Source organism: Periplaneta americana, chromosome 13 (genome assembly GCF_040183065.1).
Source record: "Periplaneta americana isolate PAMFEO1 chromosome 13, P.americana_PAMFEO1_priV1, whole genome shotgun sequence".
Taxonomy (NCBI): domain Eukaryota; kingdom Metazoa; phylum Arthropoda; class Insecta; order Blattodea; family Blattidae; genus Periplaneta; species Periplaneta americana.
In genome coordinates, this window is record NC_091129.1 from 50,436,938 (window position 1) to 50,455,289 (window position 18,352).

The window sequence follows — 18,352 nt, forward strand, 5'->3', positions numbered from 1 at the left end:
GACTAAATTTAATTTTTAAAATGAAAACAAAACAACAAAATTTAATTTTTCGAATTTAAATAGGTAACCTAGCCAAACTACTGGCTAGATCCGCTGTCCTCTCTCCAGCACACACCTTACGTACTTCACCTAGCAGCCCCTGTGGGCAAACTCCGAAGCCTAATCATAACATGACATATTGATAAGAAGTTTGAAGATCAGTTCATGATTAAAAACAAAATTAGTGGCAGGAGAAGTGTAATTTTGGACAAGATCTGCAAGGCTACGTCGAGGCAAAATTTAGAAATGAAATTGAAGTACGGCCCCGGACAACGCTGTATAGCACATTTTTTAAGATTTTGAGTTTTTAATGGAACATCGATGTATAACACACCCTACACATGGAAAACACATTGGAATGTCGAATATCCATCCCCAAGTGGCAGTAACAGTCAGACATTTGAACCACTTCAGTGGAACAATGATGTATAGCTAACAATATGTCGGACGCAGGCAATATGCATGTTTCACCAAGCGATCTAAAACGTCTCAATATGTCGAGAAAACGCAAAATTAACATGTCTGAGTGGGATGATATCAAACGGAAGAAGCTACAGAACTCTGGAAAGCCATACAAAAGCGGGAAAGGCAAAGAGGTGCCTGGAAAAACCTTTCCAAATAAGATGAGTGGAACAACGCTGTATAGTGTTATTCTTACTGCAGTACACAAAATTTTCGGTCGCCTGATTGAGTAGTTTGTGTACCATTGTTCCAAACACCCAACACAACACAACACAACACAAACGAGCTGCATTCTGAACAATTGTACACAGACTACTCAACATACCAATGAGCCAACATGACTACAAAGAAGAGCTAAACACAATCAATACATAGCACAAGAAAACGGATACAACCCTAACATAATAGACAACATAATAAGAAAAATAAAACATAATCACAAAAAACATAAGAATACAACACAAACACAAGAACACAAAAAATACATCACACTAACATACGAAAACAAAAAGCACACACAAAATAGCAACCTCATTCAAGAAATTAAATTACAACATCGCATACAGAACAAATAATACTCTACAAAAACATCTCAACACACAAACAACACAAACAAACAAATACAACCATACAGGCGTATTTATACAAACTCAAATGCAACATCTGCAACAACTTCTACATAGGACAGACAGGCAGATCATTTCAAACACGTTACAAATAACACATCACAGCCATAACAAAATTACAAAACACTTCCACATATGCAGAACACATCACAAATGCTAACCACACCTGCAGAGACATCAACACAGACATGGAAATTCTACACATCCAATCAAAAAGCCAAAATCTAAACACACTAGAACAATACGAAATACACACAAACACATCCAAACGAAATTCTCAACACACAACTCAATTTCAAAACACACACACTCTTTGACTCCACATTACACTATACAAACACACCCCCACAGGAAACACAAGCAAAAGGCGCCAAGACCAACAAAACCCAGTTCTGAACATGGCCAATAGCAGACTGGAACATGTTAACGAGGTAATATAAAATTTAACACAAGAAACACAAGTTATACGTTTTCCGAAGTGATATAGTGTTAAAAGTTGTGTGATCAAGATGTAAAAAGTAATTACGGTATTTACACGCTACAGAACTTTAAAGTGTTATACGCATTATGTTATTTTGTGCCTTTTCTTTATTTTTAATGTTTATAAGATCACAAATCCATGTCTTATTAGTAAGTGTTCATCAATAGAAAATATACAGCATTGTTCCACTGAGTAACATACATCGTTGTTCCACTGATTTTCTTTATAAAAGTACTTCAGTTTTAAAACATTCAGTAGTAGACAGCTGATTAAGAGTTTATATGCATTGTGATGTTGTAATGTGCCTGTTTCCTTGATATACGGATTAAATTAGTTTATTTTTATGATAATATAGTTTTATGTCTCTACTGTAAAAAATGGAAAATGTTCTATACAGCGTTGTTCGGGGGCGTACTTCAATTATTAACACAATGAATGTTCAAAATTCAGTTATTGATTTTATTCAACAAAACAATTGCAATCAAAAAGGATGAGAGATGAAAGATTGTCAAAGCGAATTATGGAATTTATAGCACTTGGGCGAGAGAAATTGGAATTGCTTCCTGGCATTTGGATTAAGAAAATTCGTTTGTAATGTTTTGTACTGAGAAGAAGTTCGTTCGACATGACGTGATGTTGCTGGTACATATTGAAATGAATTTTAATATGCCTTCACTGACTATATTGCATAAATATATTAGGCCTATTTATATTACATAGTCTTGAATAGGCATGATTATTTGTTGGGACATTTTCAAATTTTAATGCAATTCTTTGAGTAGTGGTCACTTTGCAACGAGTAGACTACATGCCACTGATTCATATATGTGTTAGTTCAAAATGTCACAAAACGCAAAATATAGAATTAATTTTAATTTTAATTCTGCGATGTTATAACTCAGTACAAAGAGCTAATTATAAAACGTAATATCTTGGAAGTAGAGGGTGGAACTGGGATATTTTAGCAATCAATGTTCGCAAGCATTGACTATAGCTTTTACACACTCGGTACTGGGCACACACTGCGGATACAAACAAAAGTAGTACAATCTGGTTATGATTGAAAATATAGTACATGAATACATACCTTACACTGTACATGCAAGGTACTGTCTTCTTGGGTTTCGTTGCCGGCATTACAATGAACAACAAAATGCATCCAAAAATTTGCGAACTGAAACGTCCTGCGGCGATCACTCAAACAGTTTTTATATTTTGAGAACAACTGTTCAACATAACAGGATGTCAATGGTGAATGCAAATAATACGACAGGTGTTTCGACACTGCACTTGTACACGTTACCAAACACAGTAGAGCGTCTCGTTTAGGAACAGTGAAAACGTAAATAAAGTGCAGGTAACGTATGGGAGAGGACGAGCCGTAAGATAAACACGAGGGATGCACAAGGTTTTAGTTAAAACATTTATGGCGGAGCAGTAATTGAAATTATATTTTCCAAAAGCACACAAAACAAAAGAACAGAAATTGCATAACTTTATCATAAACACATTTTAACAAACAAGCAATTGTAATATTGAAATAATTCAATATAACAAATCAAATTTTGCTACTTATATAATGTCGCTTTCAAGCAGCATTTTACGGTCATAAATTTCATTCTCTGTTTGACTAACATAATATCACCGTCTCCTGTGGCCGAATTAACAAAACTACAGTATATTGATCTGAAGAGACAACACTATTTCCTAAACCTAATAATTATCCCTTCTCAAAGTTCAATTTATTCAGGTACAGTACAGAAGACGGCGATATTATGTTAGTCATGAGAATGAAATTCATGTCCGTAAAAATGCTGCTTGAAATCATCATATATACTAAGTAGCAAAATTTGATTTGTTATATTGAATTATTTCAACATTACAATTCCTTGTTTGTTTGTTAAAATGTGTATATGATAATGTTTTGTGTTCTTTTATTTTGTGTGTTTTTGTTAATTGTTAATTAATATAATTAATTGTAACTAAAACCTTGTGCATCCCTCGTGTTTATTGTACTGTTAAACCTCCCCCACACGTTATCTGCACTTTATTTACGTTTTCACTGTGCCTAAACGAGACGCTCTACTGTACACGTAAACACTGTGACAAACAACCTCGTCAATAACGTCAGACAATTGTTCACTATGACTGCGCAAAGTACTCTGCTGTCTTAGGTTCGGTCCCTACAGAGCGCAACGGGACGGCTGACAAGTCATTTTGCGTTCTTAACAAAATGTACAGTACCTACGGGAGTAACGTCATATGTCTAAGTTCCGTTGTAAAGGTATCCCAAGCCCGCCGTCTACTTATAAGTCTACGTAAGAGGGAGTTTAGATTCATGTGAACAATGTAGTTCTTTAATATAATATGTCTTATTTACATTCTGTGTTAGGAAGTCAAATAATACTTTTGTTCAAGTTAATGCCAGAAAGCTTCGAAGTACAGCTGCATGCATGGCACCTATAGGGCGAGGAACACATCTGAAAAGACAATATTAGACTGATCCTATGGAGTATAATTAGATTCGATTCTCGATCTTCCACTTTCGTCTTCTGGTTTAGACACACTAAAAAGTAAAATCTTTTAGCTCTTAAGAAGTTTCTTCGTTTAATTTATTACATGTGGGTGTCTCATTTAATAACATGATTCCAAGCTCCCTCCTGTTTAAACTTACTTAAGATTGTGACAAAGAAATTAAGCCGTATTTACACGAGACCTATTGTTGAGACAAAAATTGTGGACAACTGTCCCCAAAATGATCCGAGATAGTCGCCGTCCAATCAAGTTGAACTTTGACCTATTCACACGAGGAAAGTATTGCCTTGGCAGTAGGTGACGAAAAGTGACTGAGTGTGCAACGTCTGTGGTGTCCCGGTTTGCTGTTTAGCGAAATCTATGTTGGAAGAGCCACGGCGGGACTTAATTTTCGCTTTGGCCTCAACAGCACCGAATCCTTCAATGCTAATTTCACAAACAATGACAGACAATCCCTTTTCGCGAAAATTTTTGTTCTTGCAAAGGTCGTGGTACTTGTCCCACAAACATCGCTTCTCCTTGTACAGCTCAACGAATTTGATATTAATAGCATCACTCCACATTGGGGTCGTTTTTACAACGAAAATCAACTGAAAAACACGCGAGAAAACTCACTTCTCGGTTGACTCAAGCAAAATAGCCCCCAAAAAAACGTAGCAACTGGCATGTCGCGTTCACATGACGCCAGTTGCCGAGCCAATGACGTGCTCCAGACGGTGGTGGAGGGCATTTGATTGTCTTCAGTCTACCATCGAGAACAATAGACTGACTCGACAATTACGAAGCCAACTGACTAGGCAGTTGGGCCGAAGTGTTCACACAAAGCCATTAATTTTCTACCAGTCAACTGTCTTCCAACTATTGTCTCATTGACTGGCCTCGTGTAAATGTGGCTTTACAAACCTAAGGCAGGCCAAGAGCCAACCACGCCTCTCAGATTTTTGTCCACGACCTCGCTGGTGTAGATCACAGCCGGTGTACCGGTGAGGTGGACTGTGAGCCCCGTGAGGAGTCGACCCGTGTATACGTGAACTAGGAACCAGGTCCAGTCATGGGGCGCGGAGGCAATGAGCAGCCACCCCAGGAGTGCGGGCAGGTTGACCAACATGAGAGTTCGCCGCCGCCCCAGGCGATCCAGCAAGGGTCCTATCAGAAGGCAGCCCACAGGCATACCGATGGAGATCAGCGAGGCTGCGGGGTTGAGAATCAATTGTCAGCCAAATTACATGTATAATATTATATTACTAACGAGAACTGTTTATGAATTCATGCTGAAATTCTTCCTCAACTAACTTCATGGGACTCAAAACTTGCTTGGAATATTGCACTAAGAAAGTAAATAAAGGTGCATAGTCGCAGAAAGTATCTGAGTTTTGAAGGATTCAATTGAATCGTGCATTTGAGAAAGGAACTAAGTCTGAAATTTTTACTTTTGAGGAGAGCAAAAAAATACCTATTAATTTTTACCAGTCCCAATGATTAATTTTCAGCTCTTTGTATTGCAGGTCGGTGAAAAAAGTGTGAGAGAGGTAAGAGAGACATGGTTCAGAATAATTTATGAATTGAATAATTTCAAGGGAAAAATTGTTCCAGGCTCGGGTATCGATTCCGAGACCTTTGGCTGAACGCACCAATGCTATTACCAACTGAGCTACCCAGAAACTTCACCCGATACCGTTTCAAGTTCCTGGGTAGCTCAGTTGGTAAGCGCTTTGGTGCGTTTAGCCAAAGGTCTAGGGATCGATACCCGGCCTCAGAACAATTTTTCCTTGAAGTTATTCAAGTCTGCCTAACAGGGAACTTAACCTGAAAACTAGATTTGCATAATTTATGAATTGTTTAACCTTCTAAACTTTTTAGTCTTAATTCTTTTCTCCATTACAGACATAAACATTTGGGAGATGTTAGGAAATACTCGTACATCATATTTTTTAAATCAAATGACATTATTTGTTGTGGTTAATCATGCCATGTGGCATTTGAAGCATTCATATGCTTAGTCATTGTTTACAGCTTGTACAAATGACCAAATAGGCCTACTAAATACAAAATTACATTAAAACACTAATTAATATTAGAGGAGAAAATTAGCTCCGGCGCCGGGGATCGAACCCGGGTTGCTGTTTCTACGTTCCAAGTGCTCTAACTATTGAGCTACGCTGAAGTTTAATTCACGGCATTGGATCGAATCCCCCTCATCCAGTGTTTTTCCCTTTGTGGCTTGACTCCAAGTTCGACATGTATGTTAATATTAATTGTTACCGTAACAGACGTGTTCTGTAGGAAGATTCTTCAAGCAACAGTGCATATTACTGTGGAATTCCGGCCACCAAGTCACTCAACTGAGTGCGCTCCTTGTATAATGGCAGTTGACTTAATATAGAAATGTCAACATAGGCCTACATGCCGAACTTTGAGTCAGGCAACAAAGGAAAAAAACACTGGAGAAGGGGGATTCCATCCGATGCTCTGGATTGAACTTCGGCGTAGCTCAATGGTTAGAACAGTTGGTACGTAGACCCAGGGAGCCGGGTTCGATCCCCGATGCCGGAGCGAATTTTTCTCCTCTAATAATAATTGTTACCGTAACAGACGTATTCTGTAGGACCAAAAAATTAATATTTACGTGGATTAAAACATTAAGTAAAGTAGAAGTTTAAATTAAAGATATTAAATATTAAGGATTTTGTTAAAAAAAATATACTGTTACAAACACAAACTGTACATAAGTATCATTGCATCACTGTTCAGAAGAAAACATTCCACAGTCCTGTTTTTTATTCATGATCATTAGTCGAACAAGAGAGTGTTGGCTGTGATATGATATGCAGGCTTCGAGACTTCGGACCCAATAGAGCAGTTCAGTGGGAAATCCGCATAACGGCGTATTGAGTATAGTGGTAAAGCGTACAGTGGGTGGGGGTACTGTAGAATGAATGCCAACAAATACGCAAAGGAAAACGCTCTGAATTTGAAGGTTCTGACGAATAATTTGGTTTTCATACAAACTGTGTCTGAAACTATTACACGGTTAGAAAAGTCAGAGCAAGATATGCCGGAAGCCCTCAAATTAATTTTGAAAATGACACAGAGAATTAATGAGACACCAAGTACACCGATTACAGAACGTGTAAAACAGAAGTGGAAATTAATTTTATGTAAAAATAAGGGATATGGAGCATTGTGTAACAAACAGTAAATCAGTGGACATAGAGTCACCCGAGAATAAAGGACTGTCTCTTAGAGGCTGCAATGATGTTAGGTTTTTTCGTTTTGCTCCTATCACGTCATGCGACGTACAGCGCATCTTTCTACAGTACAAACTTTGGCAGATAACCGAAAAAGATTTATGTTTGAGACACTGAGAATGTATCTTGTAGTAGGTACATTTCAATTCGGTACTGTAACTGCACTTCCTAAAGACGACCAATAGCATAAATAATGAAAAAATTAAAATTAATACATGTTTATTTCCACCATTAACACTGTGTATAATTAAACACAAATGCTTATAAAAAGAGGAGAATAAATGCTTTTCACATTCTTTTGACATTATCATTGTATAATGTATATTTACTTTCAGAATGTATATGTGTGTTTCCCCATACTACCGTACTCTACTCTAAATAGCAACGTTGTTACCTTAACACGTCTCTATCTACCTGCAGCGAGTCAACAGCCCATAGTGCATGTACAGTAAACTTATTGTATCGGGTTCAAAGTCTCGAAGCCTGGATATGAGTATAAAATGCTGAAGAATTTTCGTTAACAACACACTTCAATAGTTTTTTTATGTCATCAGTCCTCTTGGAACGTATAGGAACTCTACCTTCTGGATATTATCAGGAAGTACATCTCACTTGATATGCTTCAGAGAAATACAATTCTTTGTGTACATCAGAAGTATGATTAGTGTAATATATAGCTAGTCGACGTTGTATGGAATGGAGGGGGAAAAGAACAGGTCACCCTATCCTATTATCTCCTGGTTTATTGTCTCATGAGTGATGCCTTGTTGGTATCACTTGTGAGGTTCAGACCTGTCTTCTGACAGTTGACTCAACAACAACAACAATAACAATAACAAAACAACAACATATAAGAATAACAAACAAAATATATAATTATATGTCTCTAACCTTATTAAAATTAATAATAATGTACATTTTTGTTTTATCAAAGGAGATACTTCTCTATGTTCTGAAAAAATTTTGTATTCTAAAAATGTTCCTTCTACGTCATAAAACGTAACTGGAGAAATTCTGAAATATGATACAGTATTCATTATTGTATTAGCAAGTGAACAAACACAGCTTTGTGAATCTTACAGTGCATTTCGTATGCGGCACATCATATTAAACCATAATTATTTTGAAGAACACTTTTCACTTTTGCTTTAACGACTGTTGGTACTTCTGCGGTTTGGTATATATATTTGAACAGTAATTGAAAAGGTGGATTCCAAAGTGTTCTAAATACTTTCTTAAAGATTTTAACTTGTTTTATTCACGTTTTAATTGATCTTTTTTAAGCCTATAACTGTATAAGTTTAACTAGCTAAGTATTCACTTAGTGTCTGCATATGTTTTTTTTTTTCAAATGGATTTAAGAGCGTCAAATTTATTTTATTAGTTTTGTAAATTTTCTCAGAACTTGTCATTTGGACTTAGGCCAGTTTGCAATCTTCCTCTTCAATTTAGGCCGTTAGAACCTCAGTGATCTAAGTAACGAATTTACGAAAAATGGGAAAAGTGCACTGGCGTAGCTATACCTAAATTTTGTATCTACTGACGGACAGAGTCATGATTATATATGAGCTCCTTCCCCCAATTTTATTATGTTGGGCAAAAAGCTTACTATGTTAACTGAAGGTTTGCTATCTCCCAACGTTCAAAGTTGAATATCTCAGAACATCGCGCATGATACTTAGATCACTAGGTTCTGATGACCTCAATTATTCTTCCACATCTTGTGGCGTCAGTAATTTATATGTAATGAAGCAGAGTGATTGCTGTGTGTAATAAATTGAAGGGATCAGTAGAAAACGGGACTTATCCCTCTTTTAAAAAGTTTTGAGATATTGGGAGCTTTCTTAAGTTTTTAATAATTGACCTATAAAACATAGAACCTGAAAAAAATATGACAGTTTTTACCACAAATTGAAGTAGCTTTCTGCAAATATAGAGAAAATTTCATTGAAAACTTAATTAATTATTCTATAATAACAATAAGAAAATGTGTCACATCTGAATACAATCACATATGCTTATCAATGTCCTCAACATAATCATCTGGTGAGCTTTCTGATTTCAAATTAAGATAAAATTCTTGATACACAAGAGGTATAAATATCATTATTGTCATAACATGATTATATTTTGCGGTCTTAATAGGTTTGTCTTGAGGGTACTTAGCTGTCAGAGTCGTTTGTAATTTTGCAGGTTTCTCTTTTCCTTTCTGAAAACTAAGTACATCACATTATATATATATATATATATATATATATATATATATATATTACATAAACTTTATGTCCCCCTTGAAATCTGAAACCTAGTGCTTTTCTGAAATCAATACAAACACTGGATTGTGATCTGTTTTACTTATACAGCTGACTCGTAAGTGGAGATAAATTTACAAAGTCTTTAGACTGTATTCCTGTAACAGAAAATGGGTTTTGTTTTCTAGCCTTAAGTTTTGCCCACTGTTGTGGTGTGTCAATGTACCGACTCTTCCTTTTTACACCATTCTGTTTTGCAACAGTTCACATCTAATCGCAATTTGGTTGGCACACACTTTCCATTTTCAGATATATAATCTTTTCCACTACTCTTTGCCTTCTTTCTAATGTTCTCTTTTCATGTGTCTGGAGATTTTTTTCCTTTTCTTCGGTGTTCTTATCACAAACTCTGCATTTTCATCCATTATAACCTCAATATGCTGAACAGAGTCAGCCATCTAGATTTTCCATAATGATATAAATCATTCTTTCCTATTGGCTAGTTGGCAAAGGAGCTAACAAATGAGATTAAATTTTCCATTGTTTTGAGTGATAGCTACGTTTTTCAACTGAGCCTGTTGCTGAAGCTGAAGTTTCTAAATATTAAACGACTTTATACTTCAGAATAGGCCTGTCCTACACTTAAATAACATACTGAATTAATAGAATAATAGTTGAACTTTCACCTTAAGTAAGGAACTCTATTTCAGAAAAAATGAGGTATAGGTCCCTTTTTCTATTGACCCCTTCAATTGTAGGAAGACATGTTGAAACATATCAACATTATTTATATAGATCGAGAAAGAATACAGAACATGGGAGGGGTTAAAGGAGAAGGAAGAAGAATAAGGTGCATAAGATTTGCTGTTGATATGGCGTTGTTAGCAGAAGAGGAGACAATACTAAGGGATATGCTACTGGTGCTAAATGACATCTGTGAGCAGTATGAGATGAAGATAAATGCAAACAAGATGAAGACCATGGTTGTTGGAAGAAAAATAAAGAAGGTAAACTTGCGAGTTCTAAATGAGGCAGTAGAGCAAGTGAACAGATCGAATACTTGGGATGTACACTTGATCAAAATGAAACCGGCCGGTGTCTGAGAGACTAAGTTAGAATCGGGTATTTCCTAGAACGCTCGGGCTTTGCTCAAAAGATTGCGTAAATTCTTCTAGTAGTTATAATGGGGAACACAACTATTAATCACTAAACTCTTACGAGAAAATAATTCGTATACAGTACAAGACAGACAGATCGTTCAAAGTGTTTAAACATTGAATATTGTAACACAAACACTATACACTGTATAACAGGTTCACAAATGGAGTATGGCCATTGCTGTTACAATGCAGTTCTTACTGCGTAGTGGTAGAGCGTTAGCTAAGTGTTTATGAACTTGCAAGTTCAGATCTTCGTGGAACTATTAAACTCTTTTTGTTTGCCTTTTAAATGCATCAGTGGCGGAAGTGGCGCTAATATCGAGGCGATCAGACGTAAGATGGAACGGTTCGTACTTAAAGTTACATTTAAACATTCTAAAACGTATTTAGATTAATATTCTACTCTAAAACTATTATATAAGTATAACTATATAATTACCATTTTAAGTTTCTGAGAGACTTTATTTCCTGGTAGACACTGAAATATACGTACGGTAACTTCGTCAGGCCGCCATTTTGAATTGAATTCATATTGTAGAATACTGTCTCCTTTCACTAGAGTCACAACTGTTTGTATATCTTTTAGTTGAATTGCATATATTTTAATAGAGTAATTTATATTATTTCCGCCTTTTGTTAAGTATTTTACATTTTATCTTAATTGTATAAGTCTATATCATATTTTTCAATTTAAGCGTTGTGATTTTAGTTTAAGTATAGATTAAGTCTAGGTAGCGTACTGCAGTTTTTTTAGTTAGTTTTATAGGCTGAGTTACAAATTATTGTAATATTTCATTTTATTGCATATAAGAAGTGGTTTTAGTGCTAGTGAAAGTGCCTGAGTCATATAGCTAAACTGCTAATAATAAGTGTGTAATGCTAGGTAATGTGAAGTGTAGCCCTAATTGTTTTCGTGAATTATGCCAGTGACATTAGTGCTAAGGTATGTGATTTGAGTGGAAACTATGGTGCGTGTCTTAGGAAAGTTAGTCAGAGAGTATTTTGTGACAGTTATAGAATGTGGTTTCATTATGGATGTAGTAACACTACTAGTGATAAGGTTAGTCTATGTGATAAGTGGTCATGTGAACTCTGTCAATATAAATCACTAGTTGTAAAACAGGAGGAAACCATCGCTAACTTACGAAATGAGCTGGAACTTTTCGAAACTCAACTTGGAAGCAGAAATGTTGCTTCAACTTTCAATTCATATTTCCCTGATTTCAAGGTTTTATCTAGGCGAAATCGTAGAAGTTTCTCTGCTGAGGATGTTAGTGAAATAAAGTTTACCAACAGATTCAATGTTCTAGAACTGGTAGTCTGTTTAGTTTATTTCATCAAAACATACAAAGCCTTAGAAGCAAGTCACGAGTTATTAACATTCTTAGAAGTAGAATAATTAAACTCATATATAATATGCGTCACTGAACATCATATGAAACAACAGGAATTGTTGGCATACATATTGGAAGGATGTAAACTAGGAGGTAGCCATTGTAGACAACATCTACAGAAAGGAGGGTGTGCATATTTGTAGAAACGATATAAATTTTGATAACATCTGCCTTTCAAAATTTAGCAGAGAAAAAGATTTAGAACTGTGTGCGGTAGAACTTGAATTAAAATCTGGTAATCTTATAGGCCTAGTCATAGATCTATACAGGTCGCCCTCTGGAGAGTTCAAACATTCTCTTCATCTACTAAAAAAATACATTACAACACATATATGAAAAAAACAAGAATACATGTTTTGCGGAGACTTAATTATTGATTATCTCATTGAGAACATTAAAAAAAGAAGAATTTAACACATTACTAGCAACCTTCAATTTAATACATACGGTCAACTTTCCAACTAGAATACAAAAAGGATCGATTTATGCAATTGATAATATAATTATAAGGAAAGATAGATCAGATAGTTACCGGACATTTCCCATTATAAATGGTCTTCCAGACCATGATGCTCAACTAATAAGCATAAACGGTAACATTCCTGCATCAGAACACCCTAATAAATTTAGGTTAAGAGTCATAAATGAAGAATCTTTAAAAGACTTTGAAGCTAAACTAAAAAATGAAACCTGGAAATCAGTATATGATAATGAGAATATGAATATTAAATTCAAAGTGTTTCATAATATATTTTTAAATATCTTTCAATCCAGTTTTTCTGTAAAGTACAAAAATTCTCAAACGTTTAAAAACAATTGGATTACAAAAGGCATAAATATCTCATGTAAAACTAAGAAGACTCTATTCACGTAAGTAATTCGGTTTTCCAAGTTATTTAATTTTATTCGTTGAATAATGTTATTAAATTGCACTTGTGCTTATTACTACAGATAATACAGTCTTTCCTCTTCTTTCTTCACACGTTTTAAAGCCTTACAGGAGATCCATAGTTTGAGCTCCGCGAACAACGTGTTTTATATTGTTTAAATAATTATTATAATTTGTTTATTTAATTTATGCATTTCTTAGTTCATGTATATTTATATTTATAATCTTTTATGTCCAAGAAGACTCTATATATTCGAAGTATAAAAAGTAACGATTCCAAATTAATAGCTCACTTAAAAAAGTACTCTAAAATATTACAAAAAGTAATCTTAAAAGCCAAAGAACTTTACTTTAACGGAATTATTCTAAACTCGAATAATAAAATAAAATCAACTTGGAACACAATAAAAAAAGAAAGCGGGAAGTTTAGAAGTAAAGAACAAAGTTACACTCTTGTAACAAATAATAAAAAAAAAACATCAGATATAACTGAAATTGCGAACATATTCAACAAATATTTTCTCTCAATAACGGATAACCTAAACACCCCACAGAATTAATAATAATAATAATAATAATAATAATAATTATTATTATTATTATTATTATTATTATAATACTAATAATGCTATGGATTGTTTGAAAGTATCTGTTACTGTAACTTTCTCAAATATTGAAATCTTTTCAATAAACTCACGAGAAATAATTACAAATCTAAAGTCATTAAAATCTAAAAATTTCTCGGGAAATGATGAAATTACAAGTAAAATAGTAAAAGTCAGTTCACATATAATAGCCAAGCCCCTATCTTATTTATGTAACTTTTCAATGTTTAATGGTAATAATAGTAATAATAATAATAATAACAATAATGATGATTTATTTAACCCGGGAGAGTTAAGGCATTACGGCTTCTCTAACCTCAACCAGGAGTAAAACTGCATTACAAAAAACACAACAAATTTACAAAGTACACTACAATTTTACACACAAAATTGAATAAGATAATAATAATAATAATAATAATAATAATAATAATAATAATATAATAATGTAAACAACAAGTAAGTAGTTATCAGACATAATATATAGCATATAGACGGAATGGAAAAGCATAATAAAATGTGAACAGCAGGTCGAAATAAATGAGACATAAAAAATAAGACAATTATTGATAATAATAATAATAATAATAATAATAATAATAATAATAATAATAAATAGTAGTAGTAGTACTAGTAGTAGTAGTAGTATTAGTAGTAGTAGTAGTAGTAATAGTAGTAGTAGTAGTAGTAGTAGTAGTAGTAGTAGTAGTAGTAGTAGTAGTAGTAGTAGAAATAAAATTGTGAAGTACAATGCATACAATGAATACAGTATTTTAGGGACACACAGCAAGGAAAATTATGATTATATATAGCTCAAGTTATCCCATTATAGATATACTATTATCGGGAAATATGAAAACAAAAATATAAAGTAAGTTAAATATCACGTCACCATAAAAAATGTGAATACGTGGAAACATGCAATATAAAACTTGTCATAATAGTAAGTTAGTTTGGCAACTCGTCACAAGATAATTTTCTGACTTGGATTTGAATGATTTCAATGTTCGGCAGCCCTTGACTTCAAGCGGCAAAGATGTCCAGTGACGAGAGGTAGCAACAATGAAAGATGAGGAATACAGAGTTGATGTGTGAACTGGAATTTCTAGCGTGTTATCGCGTTGTGATCGAGTATAATATTATAATAGCGAGAGAGTGTATGAAAACGGGCGAATAAATAAGAGAGGGATGAAGTGTGTATAATTCGATATAAGAGAGAAAGCGAGTGCAGATTTCTCCTCTTATCTAACCAAGCCATGATAACTTCTCGAAAGAAGGTGACACATGATCATAGTATCGAACATTACAAATGAAGCGTTCGCACGCTTTGTGAACATGCTGTAGTTTCTGAGCGGAATCAATCCTGAGATCACTGAACAAAACGTCGCAATAATCGAAGTAAGGTAGAATGAGTGTCTGTACCAGCGTCTATTTTAATTTAGATGGATAATGATACAATCTTTTTAGTGAATGGAGAATATAGAATGCCTTCTTACATGTATATTTAATATGTGTATCACAATTGAGATTACATTCGAAATGCACTCCAAGGTTTTTTGCGGTACAGCTAAACGGGATGATAGTTTTATTAAGTTTTACAGGTGGAATATTCAAATCGTTGACATCAGGAATTAATCTACGGTTCGCGAACAGAATAGCCTGTTATTTACATGCGTTTAGGTTAAGTCCAAATTGTTGAAACCAGGAAGAGATGGAATCAAGATCTTTATTAAGACTACTAATGCTGTAATTTAGTGCATCAGGACGGGTTGAAATATACAATTGAATGGTGTATTTCCAGAGCGACTGAAATATTCAGTTGTTATTCCTTTATTAAATAAAGGGGATACAACCTCGCCCGAAAACTACAGGTCAATATCCCTTCTACCAGTTTTCTGAAAGGTTTTCGAAAATTTATATATAAGACAGTATATCATCATATTGATAGGTACAACATTCTCATTCGAGAACAATTTGGATTCAGAAAGAATAAATCAACTGAGCAAGTGACATTTAATCTAACTGATAAAATTCTGGAAGGAATTAATAAAAATTAACAAGTAGAAGGGATATTCTGTGATCTCTCCGAAGCTTTCGATTGTATTAATCATAAAATTCTACTACAAGGATTAGAATACTATTGTATTAAAGGCGTAGCATACCTGTGGTTTGAGTCATATCTCGTAAACAGAAAAGAAAAAGTTGAAATCAACACATTCAGCAACTCCTTTAAATGTACTTCAACATGGGGAAATTTTCATACAGGGGTCCCGCAAGGATCTATATTAGGGCCTCTTCTTTTTCTAATTTTTACAAATAACTCTGGCCTCATAATAAAAGAAACAGGTCATCCTATACAATTTGCAAATGACACAAGTATTATAATTAGAGACAACAAATTTGCCACATTTAAATATAAAACAGAAACAATTCTCCTTAAAATTTATGACTGGTTTACAACCAATAAATTAGTAGGTATTAAACATTAATGAAACTGACATAATCAATTTAAAACCACTTCAAATTTAATCTCTGAAACATTAGAAACAACTGTCAATGATATACCCCTAGCAGAAACATCAACAACCAACTTTCTTTGTTTGCATATTAATAATACATTAAATTGGAAAAACCATATGAAAGAAATAACCCCAAAACCTAGCTCAGCATGCTTCGTAATTAGGTCGTTACAACAATTTCTAAACAGCAGTATTTTAAAGAAAATATAGTTCGCCTATTTTCATTCCTACGGAATAATATTTTGGGGGAATTCTGCAGATAGCAAAAATATATTCATATTACAAAAAAGAGCAATCAGAATAATAGTTGGAGCAAAGAATAGAGAATCGTGCAGATTATTTAAAAAAATTAGAGATTTTGGCAACAAATCGGTACATATACTCTTTAATAAATTTCCTCTTATGCAATAAAGAAAATTTTCCAACTAATTCAGCCATACATAGTATAAATACCCGCAAAAAGAATGATTTTAATATGCATCACCAAATTTACCATGCTATCAAAGGGGAGTACGTTACATGGCGATAAAAATTTTCAATAGTTTTCCTGAAGACATTAAGAATCATAACACAAAACCCTGCATTATTTAAGGCAAAAAAAAAAAAAACTAATATCTCACACTTTCTATTCCCTAGATGAATTCGTGACATTTCACAGTATTGTGTAAATATTTTAATACTATTAAATGGTAAAACTTATTGCATTGTGTAATGTGTTATTGTTATTAAGGTATTAATTCTGTACATATTTCATATTTACATTTTTATAATGTTAAATGTATGAATTTGACATGTTCTTTATTCTATGATATAAAGCAAATGTAAGAATATTATGGAACGAATCAATCAATCAATTAATCAACCAATCAATCAATCAATCAATCAATCAATCAATAAATCAATCAATCAATCAAAAGTTGTGCTACAAGGAATATGATTACTATACTAATCGAAATCCGTGACCATTAAGGACTAAACGTAGTAGGCCTAATTGTCAACAAGAAGAAAAACCTTAATTGTGATGACAAAATAGAGCCTGATTTCCTGAAATTATAACCACAAACTTTCACCAATTTTATAATTATCTGTAAGTAACATGAATTAACATAAGAAAATTTATTTTACTATATTACACTAAAACGAGTTGTAAGAAAATAAAATAGAGGACAAAACAAACATTTCACTACGGAGATTCGAACGTGAACTGTCTGCATGAAAGTTAAATAGCTTAACCACTGCCCCAAGCCAAGCATGCTATGAAGGTATTAAAATGAGGTTTTAATTATTCTATTAATCTCTGCTGCTTTACACTCTATTGTCTAAGGAACATTCAGTAGATATGTTGACAGTTAAATAAACTGGCAATCATTAATTTTCAAGTTGTACTACAGGGAATATGATTTTAATACTAACCTAAATTCTTGATCATCAGGGCCTAAACGTAGTTATTGTAAACAAGAAGAAAAAACATAAATCTAATAGCAAGATATATCCTGATTTCCTGGAATTATAACCATAAATTTTCACCAAATTTGTAATTATGTGTAAGTAACATGAAGTAACTTAAGAAAAAATACTTGACTATATTACACTAAAACGAGTTGTAGAAAACAGAAAGGACAAAATAAACAATTATCTACGGAGATTCGAAGCATGCTGAGGAGGTAGTCCAAATCAGCGTCTTGTATTATGGAGTTAACTAAAGCGGAGCACGGAGGTTTACGGTAGAGAACTGCGCGCTCACCCGAAGGGACTTAGAAAATTTTAACCCTTCAAAAGGCTAGCCAGTTTTATTTTGACCAAGTGTACTATAAGCACTAACATGTGCTGCAGCCAGGAAGTCAAAAGGAGGATAGCAATGGCAAAGGAGGCTATTAATAGAAAAAGGTGCATCTTCTGCTGACCTCCGGAAAAAGAACTGAGGAAGAGACTAGTGAAGTGTTTTGTGTGGAGTGTGGCATTGTATGGTACAGAAACATGGACATTACGACGAAGTGAAGAGAAACGACTAGAAGCACTTGAAATGTGGATATGGAGAAGAATGGAGTGTGTGAAGTGGATAAACAGAATAAGAAATGAAGTTGTGTTAGAAAGAGTGGGTGAAGAAAGAAAGATGCTGAAACTGATCAGAAAAAGAAAAAG

At 34.0% G+C, this 18,352-nt stretch overlaps 1 protein-coding gene across 2 annotated transcripts in view; it reads right to left on the reverse strand.

The window, feature by feature from the left end:
- Positions 1-18,352, reverse strand: part of LOC138711883 (facilitated trehalose transporter Tret1-like) — a 75,128-nt gene that overhangs the window by 8,040 nt on the left and 48,736 nt on the right. For both annotated transcript variants that reach the window (XM_069843159.1, XM_069843160.1), the window contains exon 3: positions 5,047-5,334. In XM_069843159.1, the coding sequence (XP_069699260.1) occupies positions 5,047-5,334 (288 nt within the window). The remainder of the gene's footprint in view (positions 1-5,046; positions 5,335-18,352) is intronic.